The sequence below is a fragment of the Rhea americana genome, unplaced genomic scaffold (genome assembly GCF_003343005.1).
Source record: "Rhea americana isolate MKP2758 unplaced genomic scaffold, rheAme1 scaffold_27, whole genome shotgun sequence".
Classification (NCBI taxonomy): Eukaryota; Metazoa; Chordata; class Aves; order Rheiformes; family Rheidae; genus Rhea; species Rhea americana.
In genome coordinates, this window is record NW_028186390.1 from 2,845,734 (window position 1) to 2,870,303 (window position 24,570).

The following is a 24,570-nucleotide window of genomic DNA, read 5'->3' on the forward strand; positions in this document are numbered from 1 at the left end:
ATAAACTCATTTGGAAAGGACTAGTTTCTAAATAGCAAAGACAAGGCAGAGGTTTGTTTGAAGCTGTGTATGTGTATGATTATCTTAGGTTTTTTAAAATTGTTTTGTTGTGGTTCTGTTTGAGAATATTTGCTTTTGAGGAAAAGGGCAACTATGTTTTCCCCTCCTGCCCCCTCCCCCCCCCAGGATATATGATTGGGAGGGGGTTGAGAGTAGTCCCAAATGTTAACTGCTATAAATAGGTCAGAGTCTCAGTATGTATTACAGGAAAGCTTTCATCTACATAAAATATGATRTAAAGTGGGATGACTGTTGTTTATGCAGTGGAGTGACATTTCTCATGACGCTATTATTRTATAGTTACTTCCTGATTAGTTTAGAGTAGATTGGTTGTACATCCCTTCAGATAAGGAGCCACATTAACTATAGTTAATTAGATTAATACAGATTTATTAAAAATTCCAGATTTATTTAATAAATGGATGCTTAGCTCTGTGGCTTGGATTACATCAAAGTTATGTTTTGTATGTATGTTTCCAAATTAATTGGGCATAGGAAATTGCTAATGTAATTAATGGAGGTTGTAGTACATATGTTTTTTGTCACAAATATTTTATGAGGCAACAAAAAATTTTGTAATTGGCTAGCTGCTGCAGTGAAATCAAGCTGTTATTAACAACAAAAACTTAATTAAAAATCCTGCACTAAGATGGTGGCAGTCATTACTATTTTATATTTAATTTTGTATTTAAAAACAAAACTAAAGCTTCAGTTAAAGTTTATTTTGAAATAGCTTTTAAAATTTTCTGTATTTGATAATTGTACTGTCTGAGTCATCTGTTTTCCTGTGAGGCTGTGTTACAGAAGTGATGAGCTTTCTCAAGAGTAAGAAAGTGCTTCAATACTCTTTAATCTGAGAGTACCACTTGGGAGTTAGGGTATCTAAAGCAAGATATGTCTCATCCATTAGAGAATAATTTATTTACTAACTGTTGAATAATTATGTTTCTCTCTCTTCCAGACTGTTCACTGAGGATGTATGGCTCCTGTTTAACTAGATTTGCTTTTAAAACCAGTGATGTTAACATTGATATAAAATTTCCCCCTAAGGTGAGTAGATGTTCTCTTGTTTTAACTGGGATTGTTTTTTAAATCAAGCCCGTCAACAACACTGATATAACACACACTGTGCTATAATAGCACAAAGCAGATAGTCTTTGGTTTGGTATCAGGTGTGTTATGAATCAAGTTGATAAGGTGTTTTATTGCTTATGAGATAACTTTAATTCTGTTTTTATTTTTTTATGCTCACCATTTAAAAATTTTTTTTGAATAAGCACTGAGGCAATATGAAAAAAGTTGACCACGAATAAGCGTGCTTTTAAGTGCTCAAGATTCAAACAGTAAAATCTTGTAGTGTTTGCTATTTTTATTTAACAATTAGCTTAAAAATGATCATTTTCCTTTTTATGTTTTAGCCAATTCCGAGTAGATGCCATATCCCAATTTATAGCTTACTGTGGTAGAAAATTCCTCCAGAGCAGCAGAACTTGCCCGTGGACACTGAAGTTGTTGATTCATTTTTGGTACAGGATATAAGCAATGTACTCTTACTATAATGAGGCACAACTCCTGAACTTATTCTTTCATGGACTGTGTTACAGTGGAATTCCAGATATCTGTTTTGGATACATATTTACATATAACATTTTGAAATGATACTGCAGTTAGGAAGCAAAACTGAGACCTTTTTCAACAAGTGCATATTGAGTTTACTATTTCACTTTGTCTTAGAAGCTCAAAGTACTAATTTTAGCTTTTCTTTGAACTATTTTATGGCTCATCTTTGGAGCACCGATTCAGAAATGTATAGTTGATTTCTAGAGAGAGAAGAAAACATGTTTAAAATGTTAACCTTTAAAAATCCTTGAGGAAGTAAATTCTGCTGGTAAAATCTAAGTTGTTTACTATTATATATTTCTGGTGGCATATGTTGACATTGACTCTGAAACTGTTGAATATATAGCAAGCATTGTTTTTACTGTAGTTCTGCAGTAACAGATTTCATAGAACAGGTGCGTTAACTAGAAAAGCTATAGGCTAAATGAAGAAGCTAGCTTATTTATTAGTACCTGTTCTCATGGTGCGGACAGGCACAGTTAATGTTTTCATTAATATTGATACATGATTTCACCTCTTAAAAAAAGTGTTATTAACTATTCAATGTAAGTAGTTTTAAACCAAGTGCAAAATAAAATAAATTAGTCTGAATCATATAATCTGTTCTAATTTTGTCATTTTAGATGAGTCAACCAGATGTTCTGATACAGGTGCTTGAAATCCTAAAGAACAGTGGTGAGTTATTTACATATCATTTCTATTTAATTAAATAATTATTTGAGCTGATACATTGTGTAGTGTTTTTGTTTGTTTGTTTATTTCTCCTCCAGCTAGTTCAGATCACAAGAATTTATGGTAACAGCGTTAGATCCCAGGTCAGCAAGAGTTTTGCTTCACAGGAGAGTTTCCATACATCAAACCCAGCAGCCGCTTTCCACTTGCTTATGAGCATCTGTGAGAATTATTTTGGACTTCTGTAGCCTTCTTGTTCTGTCAGGAAATTGTCTAACCCAATAATCCATTGAGTCAAATGGTGTCAATAGCATTGCACTTTCTGATCCTTCAGAAAATTTTGATCAACTCTACAAGCAGTTCTAAAATAATCCTGATGGTTTGTTAGAGATTCAACGTTGCATGTTTAAAATCTCAAAGATGAAAGAGATGCCAGCCCACTGTCCTGASAGGTGCCATTTACCTCTTTTTTGCCTTTCCAAGACTTCATTTAACCCCCTGGATAACCCCCTGATACAGAACAGACTGTCCTTTTTATATCAATAGGACAAAACTGCTCAGAAACACACCTAGTCTTTGCAGAGAAGCTTGGCGTTCACACCTATGATTCACCAAAAAAAACCCCAAACCCAAAAGAACTTCTGTTTGGTCATCACAAGAACAGTAGCTTGAAGAATTATGTACTTCACAGTATTTATAGTGTTCTAAGTTGTGCTGTCTGCATAAAGTCATTTGTACCTTTATCACTACTAAGGATTGCTATTCCTTTGTAACTCTGTATTTTTGGAGAATATACAAAATAGTTGAACTTTTTCAGTCCTTGGCACCTTTGGAAAGAGCGAGGGAGGTGGGAGAGTAGCTAGGAGAAAGTGTGGTTCCAGCAGACACTACCAGCTGTAAGGATCTTGCAGACATAAGCAGAATATACAAGAAGACTATGCAGGTAAGCAGCATAGCCTTAAGGTTTATATCTACTGTAGGAAATCAGCTTTATTCTCTTTCTGCTGGCTGTGTGGTACTATTGGTGAGAATCAAAAGTAACCAAGAAGTATTGCTTAATGGCTCGATATGCAGCACTTGGAACTTGAGTTGTTTTGTAAATGCTTGATATAAATGTAATCGTTTTGAAGACACAACTGGGAAAACTGTGAAAGACTTTTACACATTTTTTTTTCCTCTTTGCTTAGCTGTCTACTCAGATGTGGAGTCAGATTTCCATGCCAAAGTTCCTGTTGTCTTTTGCAAAGATGTTAAAAGGTACATGTTATTGAAAAGAATTTTTAATGAGATTCTAGTTTCTACTGTGCTTGCTCATAACAGCTGTTTGTCTTTGCTCCCGGCAAGAAGTATTACTGAAACAGATATCTAACTTTGATGTCAAAAGGGAATTGCTCATACACAAGGAAAGTACAATCCAGAAATAAAGCTTTACTTTGTTTTTGTGCTTTTGCTAGTACATATTCATAGAGCTCCTTGGTTGTAGGAGTCTGAAAATGTGCACTCTATTATAGTTAAACAAGGAAAAAGTAGAATTATTCTCAGAATATTTAAAATTTCTGCCAGCTGTTTAATTCAAGGTTTTAAAAATATTTTTGAGTTTCACATGTAATCTGATATTTGCAGTAAATTTCTAACAGTAAATTCCTCCAAAATGAAATGTAGTTGCTGAATGATGAGCTGCATTGCTTTGGCTGTAGATTAGGTCTTACTAGTCACTCTAGCCTGCTTTTTAATTTTTTGTGTGTGTGTGGAAGATAACTTGTAGTTTGTGAGTTGTGTAAGACTGCACAATTAAGTAATGGCAGAACTTAAACTTAGAGCAAATTCTTAATGACATTTTATGTTTTTGGCTGTAATGGACTTCTGTAAGTTACATATCTAACTCATGAGTTGATAGTAAAGAAAATACTGTATTTTGTAGCTTCTGTTAGAAAGGTCAGGCTCTTACATAGAGGGACATTTCAATGCGTGGTTTTAGTATGGTGGGTTTTACTCAGGGATAACTGTTTTTTTTCTCCCTTACGTTTGTAATTGCAGTGGTTTGACATGTAAAGTGAGTGCTAGGAATGATGTGGCTTGCCTTACAACTGACCTACTGGCTGCACTCGGGAAACTGGAGCCTGTCCTTATTCCCTTGGTTTTGGCTTTCCGCTACTGGGCTAGAGTAAGTTTATAAATATTGAGGCTATTTTAAAATACTCRTTTCCTCTTTTTTAAGTACTATGTACAGTGCAACATTTACTGTGAGTATATTTACATAGAAAGGAACTTCCTGCCACTAGTTTATCGCTGTTATATGAATAGTCCAGAATGGGACTGAAGATTTTGGTGTGAAACCATGTACGTTCTTGAAGCTTCCGCTATTCCATTAGCAAGCTATTCTGCTAGAACTATTCATTAAAAAACAGCTCAACAGAACAGTACAACTATTGCTGCTATTTAGGTAGTATAAAAAAAAAAAGTTGTTTTGCTCAAGAAAGGGACCATTGTCATATTCTGCTGTACTTCCTCCAGATATCAGTACTGATCACAGGAAAAAAGTTGTTGTGTTCTCAGCCAGTATTTAACTGTCTTTTAATTCAATTCTGAAATTTCTGTGAAGGGGTATTTGATTTTAAATGTCTTAGCTTTATTGAAAGATTAGTTGTATTATAATGTTATTGTTCATTGGTTTAACAAAGCCTTTTTGCAAAAATAACTGTTTTACAAYCTATAAAGACACAACAGTAAAAACTACAAAGGAGAGCTATTTGAAGTCTGATCCATGTATTTTATCTCTTGACTTCCATGGAAGAGAGTAGTATCAGATTTCAGCCAGGTGCAAGGAATGCCCATCTCTATAGGTGCACAATAATAATTATCCAGCAACTTACTGAGATTCTAGATAGGAACATAAATGCATCCCACAATCACAAAATGTGATGAAACTAAGGAGAATAATAGGTAATAAAATAGTGTAACTAAAACATTTTATGAATTTTAGTTTGCATTTTGTCTTTAAGTGATTGACATATGTGTGTGTTTTTAAATATAGCTCATTTAATAATGCAAGAAAGTATGTATGTTGTATTCCGAATGGATCACAGATGAGCAATAGGTGACTGAGAATTCTTTTTACTAGTTTGCCACTTCTGTCTGCATTTATAAAGCAAAATAAAATGCTTAAACTGTGCACTGCAGTTTCTGAGATAAAGGGCTTTCTGTTCAGCTTTAGTGTATATCTCATGTTTCTGTCATATTTGTACTTTTTTGATGTATTTTAATAGAAAATGCTGATGTTGCATCAGAAGATTAACAATTTATTCTCTTATAGCTGTGCCACATTGACTGCCAGGCTGAAGGTGGGATTCCCTCATATTCTTTTGCCTTAATGGTGATATTTTTTCTTCAGCAAAGAAAACCACCTATTTTACCATCCTATTTGGGCAACTGGGTAAGTGTTTTGATAATGTAATAACCCTCCTGTTAAATTTTTGAGGCTATTTTTTTTTTGAGRTCATATAATGCATTAAATTTGCTTGTATAAGAAATTTATAAATAAAGTATATTGGTACTTAATCCTCTCACAGTTGATGCCTAATGATTCTGATGACCTTTAAAAGGCAGCTACTTTAGCCTGTGCAAATGTGAAATGCTGTATTTTGGAGAAAGGGGAAATATTTTCTCTTTAATTCTCTAAATTTACTTGTCTGGCTTGAAGGGGTTAGATATCACAATTGTCAACTTTAATGAAATCTTTTTGGTTGTGTATATTATATACAGTCTTGTTTCAGAGCTACTTTAATTGTTGTTAGATTGAAGGCTTTGATTCAAAGAGGCCGGATGACCACCAGCTGAAAGGTGTAGAAGAAGAAGAGTTTGTACGGTGGGAGTACAAACCATCAACTAATGGTTCAGGAAAAAGCTCAGTTGGTGCAGAAGGTAAAACTAAAGCTGAACAACAAAAAGGTGGTGGTAAGAAAGTAACAAGCTCGGAAGTGGAGAACCAAACTAATGCAAAGGAGAAACATGGCAATGTAAGTCACTGTTTTATTTCAGTGAAAATAGTATTCCATCTCTTATCCCTGTTTTTGATCTTGAAACATTAATATCAGAAGGAACCAGGAAAAAAAGGCGAATCTTCATTTCATATTGCAGCTGAGCATTCTTGTCCATCTGTTTCAGTCTCCCTTAGCATTCAAAACCCCTCACCAAGTTTCACTGGGGCAACTGTGGTTAGAACTGTTGAAGTTTTACACACTGGAATTTGCTTTGGAGGAGTATGTCATCAGCATACGGGTACAAGAACTCTTAACCAGAGAAAACAAAAACTGGCCTAAAAGGCGAATAGCCATTGAAGGTAGGATTTTTTCAGATCTGTGGTCATAATGCATTATTGTCTTTATTTATCTAGCACTTACAGCACTGTTATAGAATGTCAGGTTACATCATATGTAAACAGAAGAGAAAGTACCTTTTTTTTTTTTGTCAGCTATTTAGTCTGCTTGAAGGCAAGTTTTTTTTATCTAGCACTGTGTTTTGTAACTAATTATTGAAATACAAAGTAGAATTTTGTCTCACTGTTTCTTACCATTCTGTTCTTATTTCCACTTGTTTCATTTTTTAATAAAATACTTGTTTTTCCTTTTTAATCATTCTGATAATAGAATTTTCAGCATCTCTATCTATGTTTCCAGTACTATACAGTATTTTGAGTGTTGCCAGCTATCAGTTTTTCCTCAGTCCCTGATGCAGACTGTGCAGAGATTAACTCTAATGAGAGTGAAGTGGAGCAAATTCTTTGAAGTAAGAAGCTCCCTCCCCTTTCAGTAATATTTCTATACCATGAAACTGAATGGCATGTCATGGACTATGCTTCAGGGTCTTGGTGTCCTGCTATGAGCAGTGCTTTTTGGAGGAGTGAGACTGTATGAATCTGATAGTAATGTATAGCCTGAGTTAATGCATTTAAGAGACAGGCAAAGAAAGAAAATGATTTTGCCTATTATTTTTTAATAGAAGGTGTTCATGAATTAGATTTTCTGTAACACACATGGGGTGAGAGAAGGGATGGAGGAGGAGTAGGTCGAGGAGAGTTGTAGAGGCAAAGAATAATACTTAAGATGTACTGAATGAGGAGTCAGTAAAGTATGAGAAGAACAGGAGGAAAAAGAAGCAAGAAAGCAGGTAATGAATTGTTGAGGCACACACTGAGTAGTGGTCTTCAAGATCACTTCTGTGGCTTGAATTTCTTCTCACAGTTCATTTCTTTAACCAATCTGAGCTAGAATTTTTAAGAAAAAAAATAGTATTTAGTCAGMATAGGGGAACTAAAACCTTTGAGATGAAAGGATTGATTCTTGAGAAAGACAGTATTTTTAAAAAAGAGTATGCATTCTGGTTCTGATACCTGTTGCTGTTTCTTATGTTAAACTTGCAACTGAAGTAAGGAAGACACAACAGAAACTCAGTTTGATATTATCTTCCCAAGCAAACTTCTAACACTCGCACAAATGCTCTTTTTACTTGGAAAAATATTTGATCTAGAAGTCATTAGGAAAGACTAAGAGTAAAACCTAGTGAGATTGGTTCATATAATGTTTCCTTAAAGTAGTTTTAGAAATTAATTACTTAAGGGAAATGCAAATGCTCCTTCAGTGAAGGAAGAATGTGTGGGCAGACTTGCTCAAACATTTGTTTTGCCTTTGGATGTTTATTTTCATTTCTAATTTTGAAAATGGTCATAATGTAATGGTACAGTATACCTGTGTTTTTCTTTTAAAGAACCCTATTTAGGATTATCTATAACAGCCAGGCACTCGTAATAGATGTACTGGGTTTTGTGTAGAGACAACCAAAGAAACCGTATTGGCTTTAGATTCTTTAAGTATATCCATAAATGCCTCTGGACTGTATTATAAGAATCTCTTACTTTTAACTGCTGTCTCAAAACTTAGCATTTCAACTGCTTTAGTCTGGAATTGGTATTTGAAATGCAGCAATCAGTGATTATTGATCAAATTGTTCTTTTTTTCCTTAGATCCTTTTGCACTGAAGAGGAATGTTGCACGAAGCCTAAATAGCCAGATGGTATTTGAGTACATCCTGGAGCGATTTAGGACAGCATATAAATATTTTGCGTGTCCACAAAGTAAAGATGGGATTAAATCCAAACCAGATACCAAGAAAAAAGAAAAAGGGAAAATTAACAATAAGAAATCCACAAGGTCTGAAGAACCTGTAGCCAACTGTTGCCTTCCACAAGGAGAAAAAGTTGCAGATAAACAAAATATAGGAAGTGGATGTAACATACCAGAGAATGAACTTGAATGTAATGAAATAGTAGAATCTGGTGCCAAAAGATACACTTCCAAGAACATAGACTCTTTGCTACTTTCAACGTTGGACTCTAATTATGATGAAGACAAAGAAGAAACTTTATCCCTTATTTCTAATGAATGCTGTGAATTAAAGCAAAAATCACTTAAAGGGAGGGATGATGTAGAAATTTCAGGAGTTTGTCTAACTGAAGGTGAGCTAACCCACCATTGTAACTGCAGTGAACATCAGTCTTATGACACAAATTCTAGTAATGAATTTTCTGATGCTGAAAGTAGACAGAATTTGGTAAGAGAGTCTTCTCAGAAGAGTAAGTGCACTGGCACACCAACTACCTCGCACAACTGCAAAGCAATGGTGGAAGCTCATGATCATAAAGATGAAGGCAGACTCTCTACTGAAGAAATGCATTATGTGTTTGATAAGTCTATTTTGACTTCAGGAAAGGTAAGCTGTTTATTTAAACAGTGCTGGTCATGGGAGAGTGGGTGATGATTTTTAAATCAGTAAAACTATCAACAGGTGACCGGGTGACAGGACTCTCTTGCTGACATTCCAATCTCTGTTATGAATGGCAGTTTAAGCCATTTTAGAGTACCTGGTTTTCAGGACTGAAAAACACTGAGTGTGTATACCATTTGGGCTAGAAAGTCTGTTACCCCATGCTGTGCACAGCTTTTGGTTTCCATAGAATATGTCCTTTTTTTTTTTTTGTTTGTTTGTTTCTGCCTCTCCTTCATTCTGGTAGAATTTCTGGGTGCTGTTATGTAGTGAGAGGACTAAATGCACGGTGCTCTTCTGCTTTTCTTAGCGACTCTATTACTGTTCAGATATTAAATGTTCTTGGTTGCATCACATACATGGAAATGTTATGTCTGACTGTCTTAAAATAAAAATTATATTTACATACTTTTGTTTTTTCCAAAGCCTCCAACTATAGTATGCAGCATCTGCAAACGGGATGGACATTCCAAAAATGACTGCCCAGAGGATTTTAAGAAAATTGATCTAAAACCACTACCACCAATGACAGACAGATTTCGGGAAATACTTGATATAGTGTGTAAGAGATGTTTTGGTAAGTTAGAATAGTATGTTGCACTCCACAGCAAACAGTGATTTGTAGTTTAGGGGGAAAAAAAAAATATATATATATATATATAGGGTTAAATTACTTCTTCCAATTAAATTCAGTGGGAAGATGTTCTTGCAGGTAGGCTAGACTACAAGCTGACCATTATTCTTATTTCCACTTTATTTAATCCATTGTTGTTAGCAAGTTCTCACAATGAGTTTGAATAACTAATGCTATACAGAATTTTTCACTGGATTTTTAAAACATTGCTAGTGTTTTCAGAAATTAGAGTCTGAGTAAAAGTTAGCTTTACATTGGTCAAATTTTATAGCTTCTCTTGGAAAAAGTCCCTTCTGGGTGTCTATCATTGAGTAATTACAGTAAAGGCAAACATCTGAAATAAAATCTAAGCAACTCTAATGACATCATGAAAAGAAAGAAAAATATTTTAATAGATATTCAAGAAAAGCAAATGTGAAAAGTATTCCATAGTACTGATAACCTGAGGAGAATTTTTGAGGTAGAAGTATAGCTGAATGTCAACTCTGACTGTGTTTTAACCTTTTCTTTTTACTTAGACGAATTATCCCCTCCTTTATCAGAGCAGCAAAACAGAGAGCAAATTCTGGCAAGTTTGGAAAGGTTTATTCGAAAAGAGTATAATGGTATGTCACAGTAGGTAGCAATTCTTGTTAATGCTGCCTTTATTCACATTACCCAGAGCGTGATGATGTACCTGTTCTCCTTATTGCTCATTTTCCTTGTTTGAAGCAGTGGCATCTCCGTTTCCTTTATACATAAGTGTATCTTACAGACTTCTAAACTGAGCACCCCTCATATGTTAGTCCATGTGCGTGTCTCAAGAACAAAGGAAAAGCTGCAAGAGCAATTACACTGATACAAGACTCGTGATGCTGTTGCAGTGAGGACAAAGAAAGTTCAAATGGGCCCTGGCCAACTGGGTGTAGTGTTATCTTGGTTGTGGTCCAAGTACTTTTGTTGCCTAGTCACCAGCATTTGAGTATCTCAGAAATCATGAAGAGTTTGTATCTTCACTTCCCTTTTATAAAATAGGAAAAAGTATTGTATTGCAATGATGGAAATCTGAGGCAGGGATGTAAATATGAGGTGGTGTAAAATAATGCTAGAGGCAGGTACTGAACACTGGTCTCCTGCTTTGCAGTTTGCTGCTTTATGCACAAGGCCATCCCTTCTTTCGTAACCGGCCTGGGATCAGGCAGCTGTGAATTGCGCTTCCATCCTCCGGCTATGCCCTGTGCTTTTTGGCAGCAGCTGAGGATTGAAGCCTGTTACAAAACCTTAAGAGACTGAAAATTTCTGATTCCCTTAAAGGTTAGGGAGTAGCCACAAAGAGTTGGATATATTTTGCAAGCGTTAATTTCAGTTGAGCAGCTAAATATGTTCTTGTATATTGAGAAGAAATTGCTYCCTCTCAGTTCTGTAACTGTACTTTCCATTAAAAGAGTGAAAATACCTTACAATCTTGTGTTTCAGAGCAAAATGTATACAAAACAACTTGGACATAGTGTTCCATRAAATATATTAAATCTTAGTGCTTTTATCTTTTTAAACATTATATTACGATTAAAGAAGAATTACTGATTGGCCAAACCTGTCTAGCAAAAATAATTAAAAAAGGCAACCTAGATAAAATATCAGTGGAACCAAAAGAGTGTTCTAAAAGAAGCTCTGTCTGTAGGGTTAAACTGTAGCGGTGACTGGAATTGCACACTTCTTGGGATTCATTTCAAACAGTGAAGTGGAGCTGCACATTTCAGCAACATTTCAGCATATGTAAAATTACATTATATTAATGGTTAGTGAGTCCGTTACATGTCTAACTTACTAGAATTAAATGTTTTTATTCTGCCTCACTTTCTGTAAATCAGTTAAAAATACTGTGCTTCCTCATTTATCAAAGATTTAGTCTTAGAATTGTCATTGGAAGCTCTCTCTTAAAGCTTGTTTAATATATTGCACTTCTGCATCTCAGTTAAGCAATATTTCATAGTAAGCAGTCATTAAACTAGCAGAAATATGGTATTYTTTGTTGTTGTTTGTGTGTGTGTRTATATATTTTTTTAATATAKTTTTCTTTGGTCTACTCTGTTGCTCAGACAAAGCCAGACTTTGCTTATTTGGTTCGTCAAAGAATGGATTTGGGTTTCGGGACAGTGATCTAGACATCTGCATGACCTTGGAAGGCCATGAAAATGCAGAGGTGAGAGTTTTGAGATTGTTGCAATTTGCTACTTTAAAAAATTCTTAAAGTTTTTCACTCCAGAATTTCTTTACAAAGAGTAGGTAGTTTGCCTTAATAGAACACTAACTTGTTGAACTCTACACAGTTGAAACAAGATACAACTTAATCTTTTTAATGCCCTATAGATGCACTTAATGCACTGTATATGTCCATATAGAGAATACAAGTCACCAGTATRCAGAAATGGATGCTTTGATTTGTTGCTTACTTATTTTTGCACRGAGTTTTCCTTTATGAATATATTCTTTGATGGTAAATTTGTTTGTTGGTGTAGGATCCATGCTTTAACATCTGAAGCTGTGCTATTTGTTTTTCCTAGAAATTAAACTGTAAGGAAATAATAGAAGGTTTGGCAAAAGTTCTTAAGAAGCATCCAGGTAGGTGTTTTTAAATATTAYTTGTTTTATATTTACATCTATTATGTATATAGTTAATGGAAATATTTTATGTACTAAAGTCTTGCCTCTCCAGGTTTGAGAAACATCTTGCCTATAACAACAGCCAAAGTGCCTATAGTAAAATTTGAACACAGGCGAAGTGGTTTAGAAGGAGACATCAGTTTATACAATACACTGGTAGGCACCTGTTTGTGTTTGCTTTTATGTTTATAGAAAACTTTTTGATTTCTGGAGAGTGTATTTGTTTTTACAATTTTAAAAGTTCTAAGTAACATGCAAAATCACTCGAGGGAAACATTTTGAGACCCCAATTAAAATGTTGTTGTTTTTTTCTTCATTATTTAGTATCAGTCACCCATACCCTCAGTCCTATTCGAACAGTTCTATAACAYGATGGCACACAGCATTTTTGTGAGCGTTCCTGAAAAGCTGTTGGTGCCGTGGTCACCATGGCCTTTCGGTCATTGTGGGTAGTACATCCCATCCTAGTTCACATTTAATACAATGTAATTCCAGTATTTCATATGTAACGAGCTCATGTTACCTGCAAAGATGATACAATTTGTGGAATTGTTCCAAAGTGAGTCTTTTTATGGACTAATTTCTTTGTTTTCCAGAGTTGTTGTTGCATTAATACTAGATTCACCTTTTGGTTGTGTGTATGCAAAAAAAGCTGCAGGAATGTTACTAGGTGTTGATTTCCCTTCCCCTCTCATTTATGTTATAGATCCCTAGTGCTTGGATTGCTGAGTATAATAAACGATAAATTATTTTGAAACACTTGTTTGATATTTTKTTTGTTTGTTTGTTTGTTTTTTTGKTTTTTTTTTCCAGGCACAGCATAACACAAGAATGCTCGCTACATATGCAGCTATTGATCCTAGAGTACAGTACCTGGGTTATACAATGAAAGTTTTTGCAAAGGTAATACAAAATGCAGATTTCTTGTTTGTGCAGCTGTTTTCTGATACAGCCACTGAGTTTCTCTTTTGCTAATACCAACTGGAAAGGAGACAATGTAACATTATTCATATGAAGTGCACTTTCTTATGCTGACATACCATCTGATTGTATATATTAGAAGCAAATTCTTATCTCAAAAATCCATCCTGTTTCTTTAGAGACAGTAATGTTACTAGCATATATTTCTATGCCAAAATTAGTTTTTTCTGCTATCTGTTGAATGAATGAATTTTGTCTACAAGAAAACTTGTATCTCAAAAGGAGAAGGGTTGTTTTGTTTTGTTTTGTTTTCTAATCTATTTCAATTTCAAACCAACAACCTGGCAGGAAAATCCCCAGAAAAAAAAAAGGTAATTGTAGGACATAGAGGCTAGCTAGGTGCTATCTAAGGGCTATCTGCGACCATCCAATAGAGTATTGCAGCTTCTTTCTGSCCCCCCTGCCTTCTTCCTATAAAAGCCAGGGAGTGTGAGGGAGATGATGTGTGCACAAGTCTCAACTTCATGTTGATATACGTGGACATGCACTTGAATCTCAGAGTTTGGACATGTTGTGGTTCTCATTGTTAGATATTGCTTGTAATATCTTAAAGAAAAACCCAAAGACTCCTGCATCTTCTTTTCTTCCTTAAAATATTCTGGCAAAGTCTTATAGTTATTTTTTGGACAAGGAGATCTTGGAAATAATTTACTATGCAGCCTCTGATAATTGAAATGTGGTATTTTCTCTTTATTCAAGCTACACTGTTTAAAATAAGCTCCCCAACCATATCCAAGGAAAGCTTAACCTGTGTGTAGAAAATGAAATTGTTGTGGAAAGTACATAATGCTACCAGATGTTAGTGTAATAAAATGTATCAAAATGAGTAAAATAACTTTGTTCCAGAATGGGATAGACATATGTTTGTTATACTGTCACCAAGACTTGTAAAGATTTTTGTGTGTGTGGTCTCAGTAATGCGGAAAATTGCTGTACCTTTTCTACGCCCTGATTTAAAATGTCATCCATTGATAATAATTAATCTTACATTTTTATAGTATTGCATACATTCCAAAAGGCTACTGTAAAGAAGGAATTCTCAAAGTCTGATATGCATACTCTTCCGATGTATGGAAGTGACTTCAAAGCTATAGAAATACCCTGAGCAAAATGCCTCCCCCTATGTATGCATTGGCAAAAAAGCAGGAACAACTGTCAGTGCTGCTTCTATTGCGAAAGTAGTTTGTGAATTCATGCTTTTTTCAGACGTGGAGATTAAAAACATATCTGTCCTTATGACACACACTTGAAGAATACAATGTAGCTTAGAAACTGGTGTTTTAAAAAGATTACATTGTAATAAGATTTTCAAGCCTAGTAAGGTATTCACTGATGTTTGTTTTATGTTCTGTGTGTTGTATTGGCTGGGCCTTGAGTTAATTAGATGTGTGTGTGCATGTATCTTCAGCAGGTACTGCTGAAGTTGCCAATACAACGTGGAAATACTTACATATTAATTTAAAAAAAAAAGAATTTCAAAGGAAAGAAGTAGTTATGGTATGTGGGCTTAAGGAAAGTTTAGTTTTATAGTATTGAAACCTAGGCATCAGATGTTGGGCCTTCTGTTTTTGGATTTTTGTTTTGTTTTACATTTTGACACATTAGAAGCTAAAAGATATTTTCATGTGAGAAGGTTTCTGTTTTTATGTGAGCCAAATTATGTTCCGAGTATGCCAGAAGACATTTGACTCTAAATAAGACGTTTATTTTTCAGGCTTCCTAAAACAATTTTTGTTTTGTTCAGCGCTGCGACATTGGAGATGCATCCCGAGGGAGTCTGTCTTCATATGCCTATATCCTTATGGTTCTGTACTTTCTACAGCAGAGAAACCCACCGGTTATTCCAGTTCTTCAGGAGGTAGGCTTCCAGAAAAAGYCTGTGAAAGTAAAGGCGCTGTGTCTTCAATCCAGACCTGAGAATTCTAGTCTTTTAGGATTAGGGGGCAAAATGAAGAATGTGGCCCTTCTTCAGTAGCAGATTCCTAACTTCTACTTTGTTTGTGGTAAATTTTACCAAGAAAATTACTACAAAATCAGGAATCTTTGTTGAATTTAGGTGCTGCTGTCATGGTGACTTTTGAGATTTTTCGTATCATGGTGATACAGTTGTGCTGCGCTTGATAGGGAAAAAATTGGCAGGTGGGATGGAAAAAAGTGAATTTTATTTATGAGGCTGCCAGATGCTCTTGAGATTTGAGTCCAACTCTTCTATCCGTTATTTTCAAATTATTTAATGCTTGGCTTTTTATCTATAAAAAGAAAAARCCAACTTGGTAAGGGAAAAAATAACTAGTGTTTTGGTACAACTTTAAAGATAATATTACATGTGTCAGGAAAGTTTTTTGGGTTTTTTTTGTTTTTGTTTTTTTTTTAAGTAGATAACCTTCTGCACCTCTGTGTGTACGTGTGAGTGAGTGGGGAGTATACATAGTCAGCTACCTACCTCTCCCTGGATATATGCTGGAACTCCCAAGCACTTCTGAAAACTACTCCTTTCAGACTTTTTTTTTTTTTTTTTTTTTTTGATATGCCTGCAAGAGGAAAACTGCCTTAAGACACTTGACTTTCTTACTGATACTTCAGTCGTGATTAGGAGTGGTTATTTTATTGCTACCCTGAGAGTGTATTTAAATAACAGTGGAATTTCTCTTTGGCTTTGCTGAAGTTAAGTGGTAAGAAGAAGTTGGAAGAAGTCATATGAAGTTGTCTTAGAGATTTTGTGGGCAAGAGGGCTATCTGAATCTTGATCATAGAATCTTAGAATTGGTAAGGTTGGCAGGGACCTCTGGAGATCATCTACTCCAACCCCACTGCTCAGCAGGGTCACCTACAGCATGTTAGACAGGGYTGCATCCAGGYGGGCCTTGAAGATCTCCAGAGAAGGAGACCCCACAACCTCTCTGGGCAACCYGTTCCAGTGCTCTGTCACTCTCACAGGGAAGAAATTCCCCCTCACCTTCAGGTGGAACTTCCTGTGCTTCAATTTCTGCCCATTGCCTCTTGTCCTGTCACACGGGACAACTGAAAAGAGTTTGGCCCCATCCCCTTGACACCCTCCCTTCAGGTACTTGTASACATTGATGAGATCCCCCCYGAGTCTTCTCTTCCCCAGGCTGAAGAGGCCCAGCTCTCACAGYYGTTCCTCATAGGGCAGGTGCTCCAGCCCTCTGATCATCTTCGTAGCCCTATGTTGGACTCTCTAATTTAGTCACATTTTCTTAGTTGTAAAGAACAAGTAAATAAAAGTATCAAAATACTTGATAATGGGAAATTCTGCCTACTTGTTAAAGTATGTTTGAAGGTCTTTATGCATTATTGCTGCCCTCTCTCAAAGTAAGTGCAAAAAAATTTAAAAATAGGTATTTTTGTACTATCTTGTACCGGCAAAACTGCAGCTCTTTTATAGTGACTTTAAATTAGAATGGTAATTGTGCCCTCTATTTCTGCAGATATTTGATGGAAAACAGATTCCACAAAGAATGGTGGATGGATGGAATGCCTTTTTCTTTGATGACATGGAAGAACTGGTAATATTTTAATTCTAGAAGAGCACTAATGCTCAAGTCCTATTTTTGCAGGAATGTGATATAACAGTGAAATTTATAAAAGACTAGCTAAACTACCATAACTGTATTATTATAACTTTCTACCTAAATGCTATTTTTCTGGAATGAGTGACAGCTTTTTCTTGGTTTATCTCAAATAATTTCTAAGTAACATAAATGAAACCAGGAAAAAACCACCACCAACAACAAAAAAAACCTCCCTTATAAGCAGGCCTGGATTGGGCTRGCATTGATTGTAGTGATTTGTAGTCACACTTTACTTTTACCAAATAAAACTCTCCATGATAGACAAATTCATAGTTAGGAGGAGTTAGAGAGTTCAGGAGGATGAGAAGTGTTTTGGTACCTATATAAATTGTGTCTTCAATTGCATGTAGAAGAAGCGTCTGCCTTCTCTTGGAAAGAACACAGAGTCCCTTGGAGAACTCTGGTTAGGGTTGCTGAGATTCTACACTGAAGAATTTGACTTCAAGGAGTACGTGATCAGCATTCGGCAGAAGAAGCTGTTAACTACGTTTGAGAAACAGTGGACATCCAAGTGTATTGCCATTGAAGGTACCTATATGTTTAATGTTTGTTCTGTTAATGAAAGAGGAATGAACACAGTTGCTCCAGGATGTGTTCTCATGGTTGCATAGGATCTTTATGTAAGGAAACTACCATCTACATTAAAAAAAAAAGAGAGAAAAAGAAAAAAACTGTTTGCAAGTCCTACAGCTTATGAAGGAGGAGATTAGACTCCTGTTTTCATATACATATATATATATGTGTGTGTGTGTGTGTGTGTGTGTGTGTGTATATATATATATAAAAATTACTATTTACTTTGTTATGATTGATCACATCTTTAAAACACGTGTTGCTTTGCTATCACCTACTCGGTGAGTGTATTTAAATTGTCTTACAAAAATAAAAATTTTGCTATAGTATATCTTTTGCAACTCTTAGATTTGTTTTTCTCCCTTCCTTACACAGATCCGTTTGACTTGAATCATAATCTCGGTGCTGGAGTCTCTAGGAAAAGTAAGCTATTAAAGTGTACTGAGGATTAATGCTCACTAATTTCTAAAATTTTGTGCCTTTTCTGTTTTTCAATAATGTTGTTGTTTTTTTTTTTTAATAGTGACCAATTTCATAATGAAGGCGTTTATCAATGGAAGGAAACTGTTTGGTACCCCATTCTACCCAACTGTTGGAAGAGAAGCTGTAAGTTTTCATAGTTTTGTCATGAAGCTTTTAGTATGTATTCTTCCTTTCTCTGTCCAGTAGAATGCTGCATCTAGAGCAAATGTCTTTTATATCTTGATTGTTTTGGTATGTGTTATACATGTAATTGTACATCATCTGCACAACATGTACAGCTTAGTTTTGGGCTTCTGTGGTATAAAATTTAGAGTAGAAATCAGATCAGTGTTTTTGGCAGTTTTGGGGAAAGTAAATTTTTAGTTTTTTTCATGAAACTTTTCATTATGTGTCATTAAGTATCACAGAAAACTGAAGAATCATATTTAAAACCCACAAATGGCTTGAAGAGTTTTGGTAGCTGTTTGTGTAGCTAAGGCTTGCAAGATGTTGCATGTATATCAATTTCAGAAATCAGGGAAAGAACAAGTGCCACTGAGGAAGGGAAAAGAAGGAGGAAAGATCAACTTTTTATTATCAGTCGACCTTCAAAACATGCAAGTGAATCATTGTCAGAAATATGCTCATAAGACACCATACCAAAAATAACTCCTTTCTGCCGCAGGGTGCAGTCATTTGATGTGTAATAGAGAACTTTTTTTTTTTTTTTTTTTCATGAGCAAATAAATTAGCTAGAATTAATGTTGGTAAAAACATCTTTTCAAGTAGATATTAAAGATATTTTAGAAGTGTTCTCCTGGTGGCTTTCAGTAGGGCTTGTGCTCCTAAGTGGTGATGTGACTTTGAAAATCTCCTTTTTTCTTCTTTTATTTTTTTAATGTATTTCTTGAAAAACCTTTGGAATGTGAGCTGGCAGCTTGGGTACGCAGGAAAGGAGATTTACTGTTACTTGTCTTCATCCCTCCTTAACTAATCTTTCCATTTGCTGACTCTTTGTACAGGTTTTCTTAGTTTGTATTGTATATTCTTTCATGTAATGACTGCTCATTCTGTGTCATGCTGTGCCTTGTAAAATAGCACCTGAGTTTTATTGCAGGTTTTGAGTGCTGCTGTGATACAAATAATGAATTACTGTGTTGGATGTAGTTATTTATATTTGACAAATATGTATGCATGAGTAGTAAACATTATTGGCAATTACTTTTCGACTTTTTTCTTTTTTTTTTAGCAGTGTATTGTTAGGATACATGCTCAACACAATGTTGTAGTACTTCTGGAAAACCTACACTGGATATTCTTAGACTTGTTTTGCCTTATCTCAAGTTTTCACTGAATGTTTTACCTAAATATAAAAGGCAAGACAGCAAGCAGCCTTTTAATATGCGTATGAGCTGCCCCTTATGTGAAGAAAGTAGTGCCAGTGGTATTATATAGCATTTTCCTTCTTCAAAGTGCTTAACAAACAAGCAGTTCTCTGAACTCCAGCCAGGTTAATGCCCCGTATTGCCGCTTATAAAAAAAAAAAAAAAAAAAGACTGAAGCAAAAAGATTGAGAGAATTACCTGAGGCTATGGTAGGACTTTGTCCCCAAGTTGGGGTTAGGACGTCTCCGTCTGGGGCTCCAATTCAATCTTTCAGAAAAGAGAAGTACTTTCACAATGTTTGTGCAGCTCAAAGGCTGTAAACTGTGGCCTTTGCCCTGACAGGTGACAGAACTACAGCGGTCCTTAGCAACTCTGGGGCACGGATGTAAGTGAGGTCAATGAGCAGATGCTACATCTGTTTCCCACCATTAAAAGACATTTGTTATTTGCCACGTGATGTGGGCACCTGAGCTTTGTTCAGTCTAGAGGGACCTATTCATGTCATTTGGAAAGGGCCATGGGCTTCTTTGGAAAGCATCCAAGCAGGAACTTAAGATACCAAAATAGATCATGTGCGAAACATTGCCCATGTCCTCTGAAGAACCTTTGCGGAAGGTTTTGGGGGAGAGGCGAAAGGCTGGAGCCTGGATAAATGTTGTGCAAATTCAGCCTGTGTCCCTCAGGCTAAGCGTTCTTTTTTTAGACAAAGTTACTCCACATCTCCCAAAAAAGTTGCCTTTATCTAAGGGGTAAAAAAAAGACTAGTTATAACCTAAGAAGAAGTAAATTTAGGGAATGGGGAAGAAAGTTACCATTATTCTTTCTTTTCTCTGTCCTGTAAGTGAATGCTTTATACATTGTATCTGTCTGTGTTTTGATAGGAATACTTCTTTGACTCAAAAGTGCTGACAGATGGGGAATTGGCGCCCAATGATAGATGTTGCCGTGTCTGTGGAAAAATTGGTCATTACATGAAAGACTGTCCAAAAAGGAGAAGGTAAACAATATATATAAAGCTAACACTTTAAAATCTTTGAAGTCATATTACATCAGGAGAGATTTGGGAATTTTAATTTTTAATGGAAATGAAGAGTGTACTAAATTGCAGAGACAATCAGAGCTTCATGTCTGATCTTGCCCTCCTGTTTTTGCTTTTCTTGGACTATTTCTGGTCATCTGCTTAAATCTATGAGTATTCATACAAGCACATATAGAGTAAAATCAGCAGTCTGTGGGTTTATATTTTGCTTCATGATCTATCTTTAACTATAACTGACCTTAAAATTTAGGTCAGTAAGTTACCTTTTTATAGTGTAAATCTTAAGATGGTCTTAAGACAATATTACCTGACTGCACAAATTATAATTTATTACAATGGATTTCCTGTAGTGATTATATTGGGAAAGCAGATTTGAATTGCTCTGTAGATCTAACAATGTACCTCTTCATGCCAGGTAAAGTTCATTGATTAAAATCTAGGGGTAATTAAAATGTGCATAGGTATGTTAGCTGCATTTCTGTAATATCATATGAGTGTTGTCACTTAGTGATTGTGCCCTTGTACATTAATTGTACGTAGGAATATTGGATCCAGCACTCTTGCAAAAGGATGGTCCCTACTACGTGCAGGTCCATGTCTCCAAAGAGAGTTCAGCAAGAATTGGCAAAGAACCTGTGCTCTCTATATTTTTACTGCTTTGAATTTTGAATGAAATGACACATTCAGTATAGAGTGCTTCACTGCTAAAAACCTGTTGAAGCTCTTAGAAGTTGGGGTTTTATTGTTAAAGACTGAAGTCTGGGCATTTTGATTTACTCCTTATGTTCAGATGTGTGCCCCATGATTCTTTAAAAGAAACTTTGTCTCTTCCTGCTGCAAAATCACTTATTATTTATAGCCTTTAATTCAGTCAGGAGAATTCAAGATAAACAGAACTGCTTCTGGACCTCAAGGTCACAGACTGACCATTTCTTTCAGCCTCTCCCTTAACACATTCCTCAAACACTAGCACTCTAAAGTATACCACCTCTTTTTCTGTGTTTATCTTGGGGAAAGAAGTTGTCACCTATTCTTCACAGAAAGTTGCTGCTGCAACACAGCCACATAGAATGGCTYTCAAATTATGTCTCGCAAAATATGATTAACGCTTAACAATCCTACAAATATCTTATGGAAAAAGACCTTCTCGCCTTGGTTCCTGATTGCTAATCCTTCTCCTATTTGTTGTTTTAATACTTGATGTTTGAATGGGCATCAGTGCTTTCTTTCACGCCCTATCTAGGCTTCAGGTGCTAATACACTGTTGTAGAGAAATACTCCATCTCCAGTCAGATGGAGGGCATATCTACCCTGATATAGCTGACTCATTTTGCCTGTATTCCCACTTAGTGCAGTTGTAGCATAGAACTACTCTCAGAGTAATTGGCGGGCTAAGCCTGCTTAAGCACAGCTACAGTTCTTCACTCATACAGGCAGATAGGTTCTAGGTGGTTTCAGGGAGCTTACAAGCTCATTAAGTTTGTACAAACTGTTTGTTAACCAGCCTCACTTATGAAAGGGTTTTTCTGGGATTTCTAAGGTATTTGTGTTCTGGTACAGGTGTTGGTTATGTGACCATTCCCTTTGAGCGTACCTGTTCAACAATTGTTTTGTTTGCATGTGTATTTTTCCACTAGTGCTAACAATAACAATAACATTGTTATTCAGGTTGAAGAAAAAGGAGAATGAGAAAGATGATGAAAAAGAAGTGAAAGAAGATGATAGAGAAACAAGAGAGAAAAGATGCTTCATTTGTGGGGATGTGGGTCATGTTAGAAGAGATTGTCCTGAATTCAAACAAACACGACAGAGAAATAATAGTGTGCCAGGTAACTAGTGTGTGTGTGTGTGTGTGTGTGTGTGTGTGTGTGTGTGTGTGTGTGTGAAGTACCCTCTTTCCCTGGGTTTCTCTACAGACCTGATAATTACCTTCACATTTTCTGCAACTAATACTTGCTTTCATTCATTGCAAATACAGGCTTTAGTCAAAGTGTTACTTCCCAAGGGGAATAATGCCTCTTGAAGTACAGTCTTTGCATGGATGGATGGGAGAAATGTACTCAACAGTAAATAATGGTCTGCTTCACAGTATCGTATTTTTTGTCTTTCACTCATGATGGGTGCATTTAGGAGCAGTGATAGTAGTAATAACTAAATGTATTTCCTCTTCCAAGTGTTTATCAAATGTTAGCTAGTGCTACGTCATCTGTGAGAGGTAAGTAAATATCCTTTCACCAAGAATCGGTAGTCTTAAGTTAGACTTCTGAAAGCATGCAGGTGAACTGAGAAGCTAGATCTGACTTTCAAATTACTGTTAGTAATTAGAGAGACAAGTCTAACTGAAAAAAACATTCAAGTTAGGCTGTTAGGTGCCTACAGTACTTGAAAAAATAGGAAAAAAGATCATAAATGAACTTTAGAGAGAACCTTATTTCTTTTCTGTATTTGAATCTCCCTTACTCCTTTTTTTTTTTAAGCTCAAAAGTTTCTGCTGTTAATACTGTCAAAATCCTACTGCTCACAGGATTAGCATGGAAACCTGTCCGAAGTAGTGTTCTCAGCTGTTAGCAATGTGAGCCTTGTTCATGCTAGAATTTGTATTACTTGGAATTAATTTTGGGTTTTAGCAGCTGTACCTCCATGTTCAGTATTCTGTGATCCATAACTGTTGTAATTTATATTAAAATTTCTGTTCTTTGATTAGGTGCCCAGTTGGTCCGAAGCATGGTAAATTCACAGCTAGTGACTGTGAGCCAGCAGCAGGTGGAACGACCCTTGCGCACTAGACAGTCATCAGAATGTGTAAGTTGCAGTTAGCTTTAGTTTTAAAATTAGTACAAAGCGGCAATACTGAGCCATGCTAGGAACGGATTTGCCAGATTGTTCTTAACAAATTCTGGATTTTAAAATGGCAACAATGCATTCTACAGTACCAGTTACTAAAACTGTTTAGTTTACAATCCAGTCTCTTGGAAACCATTTGTGGTCTTTCAATATGGAAACTGCATGTCTCATATGAGACAGCTTCCAGTTCTGAAAGGCCATCTTCGCTCTCTGTCAGATTAAGCTGAGATGCCTTTTGAAGTCTTGTGCATAGCTGTTCTGGCAATGTGCACTAGAAGTGTTCAAAGTTGAAATTAAAGATGAAGCACAGCTCATCGTTTACATGCAAGAGACTTAGGTTTGTGACTATCTTGATTTTATGGTGTTTCAGAGGGGAACTGTGTTAAGGATTCTGCAGATAGTCAGTTGGAAGGCAGCCAGCAGCAGTGGGTAGAAAAAGATTGGAAATCGAAGGGGAAAGGATGATTATCATGAATAGGCAGGGAACATAAATGAATCATACTTCACTTCAAATATGATGCACAAAGAGAAAGCCTGCCAGAGTGAGCTGGAAGTACAGACAGAACCACGGGGAAGTTTTGGTTATTTTTTTTTCTTAGAATTTGTTCAAGTCTCTTTAGAACTAGATAAGAATATATTTAGCCTGCTCCTATGTGGAGATGGATAGCAGAGAGTGAACAAATACAATTGCTGGAATTTAGTATTACTGGAGTATGGAATACCGCAGAAATTATTAATTTTGAGCTGATAGGCTGAGAGACCTGAGCCTGCTTATGAAGCTGGCAAGTGAGCAAACAGAAGGATCGGGGCTACTGATTACTAATGCTGTGTTCAGTTGCTTTGCTAATTTAGGTATTGAGTATTTCATAACTGATCAGCAAGTATTCTTTGGAATGTCTGTCCCAGTTACAGAAACTTTGTAACATCACTTTTTACTATAATAATCTGTTATTAAGGAGGGACTGATGCAACCCTGTTCTAAATGAACAGCTAGGCTGCCACCACGCTGTTATCACATGACACAAAAGCATCTCTGTAGGAGCTTTGTATTTCTGTTTGGGAAATTGCAGCCGGAGATGTGGGTACGCACACAGGAATCGGGTACATCAGACACACTGGTCCTACTGCAGGTGCACAGTCAGTCTTGCGTCATCGTGATGCCTTGGACTCTGTGTATGTGCTGTGGGGTGGTCATTTGGTCAGAATTTCTTGGAGAGGCCACRGAATATGTGCTATCTGGGGGCT

The 24,570-nt window shown here is 36.0% G+C and overlaps 1 protein-coding gene across 3 annotated transcripts in view; it reads left to right on the forward strand.

Moving 5' to 3' along the window:
• The window catches only part of TUT4 (terminal uridylyl transferase 4), a 44,708-nt gene that overhangs the window by 13,863 nt on the left and 6,275 nt on the right, over positions 1–24,570 (forward strand). For 2 of the 3 annotated variants that reach the window (XM_085308027.1, XM_085308029.1), the window contains 22 exons: positions 1,022–1,110; positions 2,304–2,355; positions 3,540–3,609; positions 4,390–4,516; positions 5,666–5,785; positions 6,147–6,368; positions 6,490–6,691; positions 8,372–9,117; positions 9,598–9,748; positions 10,324–10,410; positions 11,884–11,987; positions 12,349–12,406; positions 12,501–12,604; positions 13,262–13,351; positions 15,174–15,287; positions 16,879–16,956; positions 17,373–17,550; positions 17,971–18,018; positions 18,119–18,201; positions 20,324–20,439; positions 22,150–22,310; positions 23,186–23,283. In XM_085308027.1, the coding sequence (XP_085164153.1) occupies positions 1,022–1,110; positions 2,304–2,355; positions 3,540–3,609; positions 4,390–4,516; positions 5,666–5,785; positions 6,147–6,368; positions 6,490–6,691; positions 8,372–9,117; positions 9,598–9,748; positions 10,324–10,410; positions 11,884–11,987; positions 12,349–12,406; positions 12,501–12,604; positions 13,262–13,351; positions 15,174–15,287; positions 16,879–16,956; positions 17,373–17,550; positions 17,971–18,018; positions 18,119–18,201; positions 20,324–20,439; positions 22,150–22,310; positions 23,186–23,283 (3,098 nt within the window). The remainder of the gene's footprint in view (positions 1–1,021; positions 1,111–2,303; positions 2,356–3,539; positions 3,610–4,389; positions 4,517–5,665; positions 5,786–6,146; positions 6,369–6,489; positions 6,692–8,371; positions 9,118–9,597; positions 9,749–10,323; positions 10,411–11,883; positions 11,988–12,348; positions 12,407–12,500; positions 12,605–13,261; positions 13,352–15,173; positions 15,288–16,878; positions 16,957–17,372; positions 17,551–17,970; positions 18,019–18,118; positions 18,202–20,323; positions 20,440–22,149; positions 22,311–23,185; positions 23,284–24,570) is intronic. The other variant, XM_085308028.1, reaches the window with a different exon arrangement.